This window comes from Semicossyphus pulcher, unplaced genomic scaffold (genome assembly GCF_022749685.1).
Source record: "Semicossyphus pulcher isolate SPU_LCO1_2020_fin unplaced genomic scaffold, fSemPul1.0.p SCAF_5, whole genome shotgun sequence".
In the NCBI taxonomy this organism is placed as follows: Eukaryota; Metazoa; Chordata; class Actinopteri; order Labriformes; family Labridae; genus Semicossyphus; species Semicossyphus pulcher.
This window is the reverse complement of record NW_027211726.1, coordinates 11,183,640-11,196,855: the sequence shown is the minus strand read 5'-3', so window position 1 is coordinate 11,196,855 and position 13,216 is coordinate 11,183,640. Positions and strand designations below refer to the sequence as shown.

General features: G+C 43.0%; 1 protein-coding gene across 2 annotated transcripts; it reads right to left on the bottom strand.

The window, feature by feature from the left end:
• Positions 1–3,120: 3,120 nt before the first annotated feature.
• On the bottom strand, positions 3,121–7,159 carry eomesa (eomesodermin homolog a). 2 transcript variants are annotated; one of them, XM_069680929.1, is made up of 7 exons: positions 6,299–7,159; positions 5,724–5,878; positions 4,955–5,076; positions 4,613–4,771; positions 4,417–4,478; positions 3,579–4,303; positions 3,121–3,449 (listed from the first exon to the last, which is right to left on the bottom strand). In XM_069680929.1, the coding sequence occupies exons 1-7, from the start codon at positions 6,994–6,996 to the stop codon at positions 3,436–3,438; spliced, it is 1,935 nt and encodes a 644-aa protein (XP_069537030.1). In that variant the 5' UTR covers positions 6,997–7,159; the 3' UTR covers positions 3,121–3,435. The 2 variants fall into 2 exon arrangements, with proteins under 2 accessions (XP_069537030.1, XP_069537029.1); XM_069680928.1 differs by having other exon boundaries at positions 3,121–4,303.
• Between the last annotated feature and the right edge of the window lie 6,057 nt (positions 7,160–13,216).

The window sequence follows — 13,216 nt, the reverse complement described above, 5'->3', positions numbered from 1 at the left end:
GCTAGAGTGAAATACTACCATGTTCGCTGCAGGCAATGGCTCAGAGCGATACAGACTAGATATACAACAAGAATATACCAGTGGAGCGTCTAAAAAATCTTCAGGTCTGCAGTCTACATTTCAAACCTGACGATTTTGAACGAGACATGACATCGGAGGCGGCGTCCTAGATTGAGGAAGTGTAGTTTAGCGAGCTCCCTGGCCTCCACTAGATGGGGCGTTTTACGTCGTCTGGCGGAAGTTTTCCAGGGCCCATTGAAGAAGCGGATAGCGTCCTCCAAAGGCACAGAGCGGAAATGCATTTTTTTCCTACCATAATGGCATTAGCTCCCCTTAATAGCATGATAGGACTGAGGTTAAAAATGGGCGAACTGGCCCTTTAAGTGACTCAAAAACCTGACTCTCTTCAGTGAGTGACTCATACAAACTCGAGTTAGTAGGTCCCATCTCTAATGTGTGAAACACTGGCTCTTGCAAATTTGTAAATCACAAAGCACCACGTGTTTGACCTAAGATGACCCTTAAAGTTATACTGTGGATTTCAACTTAGAAAAATAAGGTTGCAGCATCTGCTTTTTCCTCCTAGTTATGGTTCAAAAGTTAAAGGTGCATAAATTCTCACTGTTTTAATCTCCTGTTTAAATATCAATATCTAACACATCTCTGCAGCTGTCTTTTCCACTTCCTGTAGCTGCTATAGTTATCCCACAATGTTGACAGCCGTTCTCCCCCCTCAAACACAGACGAGCAGAGGTCAAGACAACATGAAAAGGAGAAGAAAAACATCATCAGATGCTCGGGAAATATAATTTTCCGACACGCGCAAGTGCAAACGTTTTTATTCTCCAGACTCGAACCCCACCACCCACCACCCCACCCACCCCAGAGCCTTTTTTTTCTTACAGCTTTCCTGAGAGGCCAGGGCAATCAAGCTCTCTACCTTGTTAGGAGGTGTTAATTGGAGTTAGTCAGACTCCTCACTTTGTCAAGGAGTCTGACAACAGAATTAATTAGAATTCGAGTATGTAAATCAATTCAAATTGGGGTTCTTATGGGGGGAGGATTGAAGTATTTTCACTGAGGAAAAAAACAGGTGCTGCGAACAGGAGCCAAGCGCGCGCGTGTGTTTGTGTGTGTGTGTGAATGTTATGACTTCTCTTTTCATGGATTTTATCTCCTCTAATCCACTTTTGGAGAGGCCATAGATGCTCTATATAAATAGAGGTGTTGAGCTGTACATTGCCCTCATTTGGATGCTTGACGGACCATTTTTCATTTAGACTGTTTTCATATTTTCCGAGTGCACAGGCCCTCGCATGCCGTTGCATTACTTTCGATAAATGCTAGAACGTGTGAAAAACGCCATGGCAGCAACAGAAGGGATAGTAGGACTTTGTGCTTCTGTGTGCTACTTGGGTCCGCGTTGTGAGTCGTGTCATGCAAGTAAACGCACGTACATCTCTAATTTAAATCACACTTTGCTCGCTCGAGTTGGGAGCTGTGGTGTTACCTTGTTACACTTGTTTGGAGCTTGGAGAGGATTGCGCAGCTCTTTTGTGCATGGACGCCACAGGTCCTGAGAACTTTCTATTTACAGGAGAAGGATTAGAATATGTCTTTCTTTATAGATTTATAGAAGTTTCCCAGAATATAAAATCAACACACACTTACGACAAAAGACCAAACAAGCTCAACCTCAGATTCTGGTATCTGCACGATAACCAATCAAATTTGATTTGTATAGCGCCAAATCACAAGCAAAGTTATCTCAAGACGCTTTGCAAAAAGAGCCAGTGTAGACCGTGCTCTTTTTTTCATATGATCAGAATCAGCTTTATAACTACAAGCCTACTTTAGACATCAGATATTAAACGAATATAATATGTAGAGAGAGGGACCCAACATGAATCCACCATGAGCAATATGATTGATCATAAACATTTACATTTCAATCATTAGTCTTTGATTATGGTGCAACTTTGTCTTGTACATGGGAAGGCTGGAAGACACCAACTCCACCGTGCTTCAGAAAGTGGTTGCATGAACTGGTTTTAGTTATTCATATGGAGAATGGGAACAATCTCAGGGCCCCCTTTTGCAACACTTGGATTCATTACGATGGCATTTAAACTGCATATTATTGGTGCCTTTTCTCTTTCTGGAAAGCTTACATTTAACAATCAAGCGTGGATGATATGAAAAGATATGCTTTCATGTCCTTGACTTGTGTGTTATGTTGTGATCAAAAATGTCAATAAAAATATTAAAGACACTAACATCCTCTTTTATCGACCTCAATTGAAACAATACGAGCTCAGTGCTGTGACCGTGGCCTTAAAACAGCAAAAGGACTTTCACGCTTATAATTTATCTTTTATTACCGTGTGCTCAGAACTTCTTGTATTGATGACACTTGATCATGTGTCATGTCTATGATTCTGTTGTAAAATGACAGCTTTATTATCAGAGCAGGATAGCCAACGTAATGCAGCAGACGCTTCCATCTTTAAGTGATGCTTCCGGAGATTATTTCAGCTGATATTTCTTTTTTTTAAGGTTATTTTTTTGGGCTTTACTGGATAGGACAGCTGAAGAGAGACAGGAAATGTGGGGAATAGAAAGATAGGGCGACATTTAACCTGCGATCAGAGCGTCGAGGACTGCAGCCTCTGCACACGGGGCGCCTGCTCCACCAACCGAGCCAAACCAGCGCCCCTTCAGCTGAAATTTCTGACTTAAAAATATCTCCACTTATTAAAAAAATAAGGTTAAAAAATGTGAATGAATAGGCTTTATCTTATTGCTCTCCCACCTATTTGGAAAACATCAGATGCAGGGCACAATTTCTTTTTCATACTACATGACCAACCAATTAGGAGGCTCGATTACAGAGGCCCTAATTCTCCCTATAATAACCTCTTTAACACACCATTTAATCCTGCAGGGTTATACTTCCCCCTATGCTTACACATAAGACAGCTGTCAATGTATTCGATCCAGTTATTTCCGGTTCAAGAAGCAGCTGTTGTACCTTTTATATGCACGTTTAGATTTTTAGAACTGTAACTGGCCCGTCTTTCATCCCATAACGTATGAATAAAACCGAGAAAGACATTTGGACACTGCTTTGTGAAAAGCTGTTTTTATTATCCATTTAATAACACTTCCATGAAGACAATTTGTACAAGATACATCACATTCTAAAGTGCACGAATACTGTACAACGAAATTGACTTAAATACGCAGGAGGGGGGCAAATAATAAAAAATAAAACTCACATTTGTAAAATTAAAAAAAGTGTTAAAATAAATGAATAAAAAAAGGGGGGACATGCTTTTTCATAAAACAACAATCACTATGCATGTTTCTGCTCAGGTATGTGAGAGGGGCTGGCCTGGGAAAATAACCTTGTGCAGCTTGCTTGGGGGGAGAACACTAAGCTTTGGCACCTTTAGAGAAAAGAGAAAAAAGACATTAACAAGGAATGGAGAGCACTCAATAATAAAACCAAAGAATTAGATTTGAGTTTCAATAAATACAGTCTTAGGGGCTTGTGTAGAATGCATAATAACCCATGCCTTTTGGGTTGTCCTTGTTGTACTCTTCTGTGGTCAAGTCCTCACACTTGATGGTCGGAGAGTTCTCCGTGCTCGAGCCCCCGGGAGACATTCTGCGTCTCTTGCACACCACTGAGTACACGCCCGAATCAGTAGAGTCCACTGATTTCAGCGAGTGGGACGTCTCGATCCAGGTGGAGACCGGTGGAGCGCTCTCCTCTGGCAGCTTGTCTTTTGTAACCCCCAGCTGGTCCTCGGGGAAGGCTGGGGGGCTCGGGCGAGGGGACCAAGGCAGGCCTGTGGTCATCTTGCGCTGGTAAGAGCTTCTGGTGCCCCATCCCGCAGCCATGGAGGCGAAGGCCGAGTCCGGGTAGTAGCTGAGGGCGTGGGACGTCTGCAGGGAGAGAGGTTTGATGCCGTAGGAGAGCAGGCTGCTGGTGGAGTAGTCATTCTCGTACGAGAGATCCAGCTTGTTGGAGCCGGGCTGCTGGACAGGGGGCACGAACCAGCGCTGGGCGGAGGCGGCGGCGGCGGCGCTGGCGTCCTCGCTCTGCGGGGAGAGGAGGCTGTTGGTTTGGGGGACGGTCCGTTCGCCGGTGTAGAAGCGGTTCTGAGGCAGGTTGTTGACAAACTGGTCCTGGAAGAAAGGCTGCATGGCGTAGCGGGCGCCGGGCACTATTTGGGTGGAGCGGGGAGAGTCTGTAGGGGATGGGGTCAGCCGGTCGCTCTCTGGGGCCGTGTACATCCTGTTTAAGACATCAAAAAAGAACATATGAGAGAAAATTCAGAGTCATGCATCAAATAATGTACCGCAAGAACAAACAGATTGACCACACTGCTTAAAGTGTAAGACACGTACGAGTCATAGTTGTCCCGGAAGCCTTTTGCGAAGGGGTTGTGATCTATCTTGAGCTGCGTGATCTGAAAGAAAAACAGGAAATGCTGCATAAGTAACGAGCCACCTCATACATGCAATTCAAGATAAGCTCATATTAATCTCTAGTACATAAATACATTTTAAAATCAGACTGAGAATGTATGATCTGAACGCTTACGTCTGTGTTCTGGTAAGCAGTGACAGCTATAAACTGGTTCTCTGGGAAGGTGAAGGTCTGGGTTCTGGCCTCGTTGCTCATGTCCTCCACGCCGTCTTCTGTCACCTCCACAATGTGCAGACGCGGTTGGTATTTGTGAAGCGACTGCAAGACTATCATCTGCAGAGGAGAAAGGTGTGAGAAGTGCAACACTTAGCGCTCACACAAGCTGCAGAAACGTACTATTAGTCTCTATGAAAAATATAATCGCTACTCGGTATTAAATATCTTATGCATGCATAAAAATCACAAACAAATAGTGCGCTTGGCAACGGGTGAATTAGTCAGACATGGGTTTCTAACCTGTGTGTTGTTGTTGTTGGCCCCTTTGTTGTTGGTCAGCTTCAACTTGCCAAAAGAGATTTCTTGCCTCATCCAGTGAGCTCCGGTGTTCGGGGACTCAGGATGAACATACATTTTGTTGCCTGAAAATTGAAAAAAAACCACATTTAATCATCAGCGTACCTCGTCAGTTATAAGGGAACATTAATAGTAGAGCCTCGGTCTCTGCAAACAATCATATCCGGCTTGTTTAACACTTTTATTTGATGATAAATGCATCTCATCATGAGTTTAATAATCTAATAGCTTTGGGTGTTATGAAAATACTATTTAATTTAATTTAAAAACGTTCATTAATTTCGTTTTAATACAATAAATATTGAATATAGTGTAGTATAAAAAGGCTAATGTAATTAAGTGGAATATAATTTTTTTTAAGCTGAAAATGTTTCCCTTTAAATTATTTCATTGACTTTACGTCGTATTAATAATTTTTAAACGTATTTTAACTCATAGCCCTCTAGAGTAGCATTTATTTTGAAATGTATATTAAACCAGCAATTTCACTCTTACATTTGGTTCCGGAGATGACTCTACAGATGCTAAATTGATGCATTGAAAACACTCAAAATTGCAGCATGTCACACATTTTATTTTGAAAATCTCACTCTTATTTTCAAAAAGATCTAAACACCAAGATTGTATTTAAATCGTCCCAACTAAATGCAGCATCATTTATTTTTAAGCGAACTATTGGACAGATAAATCCTCATTTCTTTCTCTCACCCACCTTGCATATTATTGTCTGCTTTCCCACAAGTGACCCACTTTCCTCCCTGAAAGCGCCAGTGATTCGGGTCAGCCAAAACAATTTCTACAAAGACGTTGTAATGGGCCGTGAGGTTGAGTCCAGTGATGTTGAAACTGAGGAATGGGAACATCCGTCTGAGAAAAAAAAAGACGTAAACATGAATAATAATAAAAAACAGCTGCGCATATAAAGCAGGCTAAATTAAAGAAAAGTCAAACCAAACTTTGGCACTGAAGGATTTCACGTGTTATGATAATAGCAAATATGACATCTGAAATAAATGTTAATTTCTAACTGTCTAACTGTCATTTCAAGCTTGTTGTGTAATTCTGGATTTACAATTCAGCAGAAACGAAAACTTTCAATTTAAAGTCCAAAAACAATGCGCAAAGATTTGAAGCGTGTGCGTAAAATTTTGCTCATGCGTAAAAGGTGTTAAAAAAAGGCCTCTCTTTTACCGACTAAAATTATAAAAACGAAAAAATCATACTGTGCACATGTCTGACTTGTGTTTTTATCGGGCCTTTGGAGCCTCTGATCGCGCATCTGCTTACCTGCCCTGCTTGGTGATGATCATCTCGGTCTGGTGTCGGTGGAACTTGAGCCACAGAGGCCGGTTGCACAGATAGACCTGCGCCCTGGCTCCGGCTGCAGACCCCGGCAGAGACATGGAGCCGATCCCCGTCCCCGTCCCCGGATAGGACGGGTACAAACAGCCCGGACCCTGGCTGAACTGATACCCTCCGCTGCTAAACTGGCTCCGGCCGGTGCACACGGACGAGGAGGAGAAGCCTGTTGGCGGCAGGACGGATCCGTAATGAAGCGAAGCCGGGTACCTGGAGCTGCTGGAGCCGGTGTACACTGACCCGGTCTGTCCTGCGTAAGGGAAGAGGGAACAGGGGCTCGCCATATCGGAGCTCGCCTGGGACGACGAGATGAAGTATCTGTCTGAGCCAAGTTCGTCTATGTTGTATCGCCGCGCGCTCGTCAACTCGTCCTCACCGAGCACTGGGGAGCCTTTCCTCCCATCGGGCCCGGTTTTAGTGAAAGAGTCCCCCTCTCCCTCACCCAGCATCCCGTTGCCCAGATACTTCTTAGGCGCGCTGGACTCTGATTCCGTGCGGTCCACTTCTTGATACTCGAGCTGCGATGACGGCCTCGGGCTGTTGTTGGCACTGTCCGACGAGGAGAGGTTGTAAAAGGTTTTGGGTAAATTGATGCTCGCGCTGGGAAGGATGTTCTCTAACTGCATTGTTTTAAATCTTGCAATAAATAAAGAAGAGTCCAGAGAGGGAATCTCAGCCGAGGAGGCGACACACAAGCACCGCGCGCCCTGCTCGTTTCTGTCTCTGTTGCACGCGCCTCCCTCCCTGACAAAATGATGGAAGGAGGTTCAACCTGCTCCTCACCTGCGGCTTTTCAGATCAGATTATGGGCTGGACATGGGATGTTCAGCGGCTCTTATAAGATGTAGTTCTCCGCACACCCAACTGATTGTAAGCGAGAGGGGAGGAGCTTTTGGAGAGGCATGCTGGGGCACGAGCCCTCTCCATAGCCAATAGACGCACTACTTTAATTCAATTAGAAAGCTTATGGTGGAAATAATAAAAGACAATTTGTCCTCACTTTTCTTTAGTTTATTTTTACACTTATATCCCGGGTATGGCCTTAACCACCGCGGAAATCTTTACACGAACCCGAAACTTAATGTCATTTTCCAATAAATTACAGGCGCAAATAATCTTCAGTTTGTTGTAAAATATAAATCAAACAAAATCTAGCAGAGGCTTAAACGACGAGCCGAATTTCTTCACATTTTACCACCAACTCTAAACACAAAAGAAGTCGCAGTACAGTCTTGCTGTCCCCCCCGCGCGCGAGCACAATCACCTCTAAACTTTCAGCCTCATCACGTCCAAACGCAGCCGCAAAATACGCACTCATATGTGGCTTTTCGGATGAGTTCAACTTAACTACGAACACTCATCCTCGAAGAACAGCTAGACCCTTTTTCTCGCCCCCTCTGCAAAAATCCAACACGTTTAGAAAAAAAAAATCACATGTGCACCTTGTTTCCTATAATTGGCCTCCGTCCTCTCGTCCACTTCCAGGTTTTCAGTCCTGGCTGTAATTAAACGATCGGCTGTCAAAACGGACTGAAACAGAGGCCTGATTTTAAGAGCTTTTAAAAAATATATTTGATTTGTCTCTGCATAAAAAAAAAAATCAAGTAAAGTCTGTTAATTTCTTCTTCAAACAAACTTCTCTTCCTTTTTTTCCTCAGGCAGTTTTAGGAATGCATATTTTTTGCTCTATTTCCGGTAAGCTGAAAAAATAAGACGACAAATTATTGTAGTTTTTTTATTCAAATTTTCGGACACATTTGTTTCTCAGCCTTTGAATTATTGCTAAATTGTTAATTGATATACACTCAAAAAATATCGATGGTCAGATGAGAGATTACATTTAAGTTGCTTATTTAATATTGAGGAAAAAATAGTACAAATTAAATCGATTGCATTATACGATTTAAATAAATGTAAAACCGTTTAATTTAAGCTTAGGCTCTGAATTTTTATTATTAATTTTTTTTATGCAATTTCATCCATAATCTACTGAAGAATATCGGTTTTTTCTTCTTAATTTATCTATCTAAAATAACCAAAGAGGTTAAAAAGAGGCTGCACGTGCATGCATGCATACCGGAAAAAAAACGATGCAAATAAAAAACAAACAAACAAATATCATTTAAAAAAGGTTGGTAATAAATCAAAACGTAATTAAAAATACATTCTTACTGAATATAAATTAATGTACAATTGGCAGATCTGTGTTTGAGAGTCTGTAGGCCCGCACACACACACACACACTCACACACACAGAGAGAGAGAGAGACACACACACACTGAAAGGAGTGTGAGAGATCGAAAGCTTCGAAACCAGAAATAATCAAGGAAACATGTCGCACAACAAACGTCGTTCATTCTGCACTCAGGCCTGATGAGACACAAAACAGCGCCCTCTAGCGACCGACCAGGATAATAGCTGTGCATATTTCCCATCGTCTCTTATGTTAAAGTAACTCAACACTGTAGGGGAGCTGCATGCAGACCTTTAACTCTCACTTCTTCCACTTGTATCTCACTTTACATCATCTTCAGCTGCAGTGAACTCAGCTTGTGCCTGTGTGTGTGTGTGTGACTGTGTGTGACTGACCGTGTGTGTGTGGGCAGTTTGTGCACGTGTGAGTCTTAAAGGAGGCTGGAGGGGGAGTAGGGGGTGAGATGAATTTGGGGAAAATGGGGATACAAATCTGTGAAAAGCTGAGGGAGAATCTCGGCTGGAGGCAGATTGGCTGGTGTCATAAATGGGACAGTAAAGCTGGCTATTGGGCCATCGGGGGACCGGAGCGACATGCATACAGCAAACAAGCTGTCAATCAAACAGAGACCCTACTCAGACTGCTGCACAGAGACGGAAGCATATTTTTTTAAATGCCCCCAAAAGCGGCTCTATTATTTGTTTTTGACCCGTCTCGCAACACTTATCAGCAGCAAAAGCAAATTTTCACAATTTGCTTTCTTTTGTAAAAAAAGAAATGCAGAATTCCTTAAGGAAAACTTGGAAAATGAAGCGACCACAGAAGCTTTCGGGATCTGTGAAATAAGATTACTAAATAATTTATTCCATTTTTTCAAAATCAGACAGAAATCATATTGTGAATGTTCATTTTCTAAGACTCTGCGGCTTTAAATCAATATGGTTGCATGCAAAAAAGGTGTGTTTAAAATGTGCATTATAAAGACCATCATGTGCGTCGATGCGGCATAAACCGGAACATTCTTTTTGCCTAACGTTCTGCAGAGGTTCTGCTCTCTTGACTCGGACTAGCTACTTGCAGGCTGCAGTTACACGTTAAATCTATAGTTCAAAGGAAGCTGCTTTTGTCTTAGAACCAAAGTCGAGCATTTCACACCTGAGCTGTCAACACCTCATTAGTGCGAACCTGCTGTACAGCTTTTCTTGTTTCGTGATCTTTGCATGGTCAGCAAATTACACACAACATGTTAAAGGAGGTTTTCCAACTGCCTAAAATGTGGCCTTTAATTCCCTCCGGCACAGGCCCAGCCTCTGTGGGCCTTTTAAAAAAAACGTACTAAGATAAAAGTCAAGTGAGATTTTCTATGCATGAATTATTTCCCGGCTGATCACTTGCACTTTACGGCGATGTTTCACAGATGATTACAAGCCCATTCAAGGGAAAATCTTAGTGAAACCAACCTAATGCTTTTGGTTTTAACGGCTGTGGCCTAAAGTCTGTTGGTTTTCCAGAATGACCCCAACGACTCGGCTGCCATTTAAAAGCTAGAAAACAAAATAAACGTGATTTACAGGCCGCCTATAAATAAACTAATTCCAAATGAGGTGGATGTTTCGGTGCGACTCATAAAGGAGCTCCCGCTTGTGACCTGTCAGCATGTTTCTTGACCACCTATAAAAGTCCAAGTGTGTCTGAGATGACCCTCTTTGGCCCCGGGCCAGGGCCCGCACGACAGGGGAAGGGAAGTCTTACCATATTGTTGTCAGAATAGATCATCAACAGAGCACATGAAAGGAATACATTCCAGGTTTTATGGGCCGAGGTGGCTGCTGAAGCCTTTGCTCTGGAGTGAATTCATGTACCCCATTGCAAGGATTAATAACGCAAGTCTCATTAGAGATCCTCGCCACCGAGACCCCTGGAGGGAGGGGTGCTGGGAACAGAACCGAGTGCAATGTGCACCGTGTCAGCGCCGCGCTCCTCCGCAAATCATCATCCTTAAGAACGTTTTTATTGGAAAGAATTTATTTCACAAGTTTATCAAACATGTCCCTCAGTATATTTTCCAGTGTGCGGGGATTGCTAACATTTAATCAAAGCAGTAGTCTTTACACAAGGAGAGCTTATGTTACAGACATGCTGCTGTCTTCAAAGATACCAAGGTGACAGCTTTCATGAATTTCCATTCGGGTACATATTGCTTTCATCAATTCTTTCCCCTATTTCCCTGTCTGCACCGTTTTCCTCATGATTTAAGCAGCACATGGTCCCCCCCCTCTAGACTGGGAGAAATGTATTTGTGTAAAATAAGAGCTTCATATTTCTGTCACCATGCATTTTCTTTTACCTATACTCACAGAACATTAGAATATGTAAAGTATATTCATGTTTAGGCTGTTTCAGATGTCATTCCAGCAGAGCAAATTATCATGAAATGGGAATCTTCCCCATCTGCAACCAGTCAGTGAGTGAGACCCGCGGGAATTCTCTCTATATATGCAGCACGTTTGAGTTCCTCAAAATACATTAAAAAATACGCCGGATTGCATAAAACCATCAGATGCTACTTTGCGTCATATCAACAGATAAGTCTCAATGTCAGCATGTTGCTGCATGCATGCATGTGTGTGTTTGTCTGCCTGGTGTTGTGTGTCTGGTCCGGGGAAGGAGGCGGTGGATTATTGCAGGAACGTATCTGGGGGATATGTGAGCCCAATGCTTGTGTGATGCGTAGGTTTTCAGGGGGCAATGATAATCCAGTGTGTTAAGACAAATCTTAGAAAAATAAGGTGTACCGGCTGCATTCAGGGAAATAGGATTGAAGCTGCACTCACTGTATTTGATTCCCCAAGGCATGATAACATGATTTTTGGATTACTGCATTATAGAAAGTGTCACCCAGGGCCTGTGGGGAGAGCGGCAGGTACACGGTATGGAGGGGAGGCTGACGTGTAGGAATCTGTGCTGCTTTTATTCTTCATAAAGATGTTTTTATTGGGGGCTTTTTTGCCTTTATTTGTAGGACCACTGAGGAGAGACAGGAAATGGGGATGAAATGCACCAAAGGACTGGCAGACCAGGAGTCAAGCCAGCGAGGTGCGTCAAGGTGTACATGGGGCGCCTGCTCTACCAACTGAGCTACACCAGCGCTAACTTGCATTCATTCTTACAAATAAATTATCTTAAGTCCTATCATGCTTGTAGCAGCTTTTAAGTTAAGGCTAATATGTTATAGATGTTAAGAAAATTAGAAATAAATGGGCTCTTTTTAAAAAGCGTAATATCTCCTACACCGTTACGTCGACGACACCACGCTCTACCTCCCAAAGAAGCCTGTGAGCTATGCAGGGTTAACACCGCTTTAAAGTGCTTTGAGGAGGTAAAACTGTGCATGGCACAAGCTTCTTTCACTGCCCTTGAACCCCTGCAACTAAATGTAGTAGTCTCATGAAAAAAATGTCTTGATTCTGGCTAAAATGCTAAGATTCTGGTTCTCGGATATTACGAAATTCAAATCACAGCTGTCTGTTCTGTTAAATATTTGGAAACTGCTGCTTGCACTTTTATTTCCTCTTATCTCAACTGCTGCACTTATCTCCACGTAGGAATCAGTCAGTCGGTTCTATCTTGCGTACAGCTGGTTGAAAATGCGGCACAGAGACTCCTCGCTGGTACCTATTACAGAGCCCCCAGCGTTGGCCTCTCTTCATTGGTAACCTGTGAATCAATCATCCATCAAATTATATTTACACAGCGCAAAATCACATCAATAGTTATGTGACACTTACTTTAAGAGCAGGTCTAGACTGTACTCTTTGTTAAAATTTTCAGACCCAAACTGAATCCACCAATGAGGAAGCACTTGGCAACAGTAGCAAAGAGGAAGTTCCTTTTAACAGGAAGAAACCTCGAGCAGAAGCGACCTCATAGGTGAATAGCCATCTTTTGCTACCGCCTCTGAACTACAGAACTGATTTTAATGTTATTTTATATGTCTAGTCCACTGCATGGACTAGCACCAGGTTACATCCTAGAACAGCGTATCCTACAGAGCTGCTCATCCCGACCAGTCTCTGCTCTTCATCCCTCTCTTTAAGCTAGTTGTTGGCTCTAACTTGTCCAACAGGTCAACGCTTGTTGTTTTTAAATGTGCCCTGTAAATAACCTCTCTTGATTTCTCTACTACATCTTTCATATTTGGATTTTTAATAAAGTAAAAGTAATTATCTGCAACATTTTATCTTTGAATTGATCATTAAACTGATTTTCACACGTCCAGCGTTCTTACTTCCACTCACAGTGTCGTCATGAAGCGAATGACGCCAGAAGAAGATTGTATACGCCGATGGCCCGAGTCTCACCCTCATCCCCATTTTAGCATCAACCTTTGTTGACCCACTTCTCCCGGCCCCCTTCCTCCTGCAACACTGGAGGAATTGACATGAGGGACCAAAGCAAAATAGCAGGTGCTAAAAGTTTGACAGCGTAGGCTGGATATACGTGTTCCCTGGAACGTGAGGTGTAAGGGAGGGTGGCGTTGTCGTATCGACTCGGCATTAAGCCCCCAAGATAACATGCCCTCTCTAACAGGCGTATACTCTCTAGGCCGAGGAGAGCTGGGGCGAGCCTGCGTGGGGAGGGAGGGATGGAG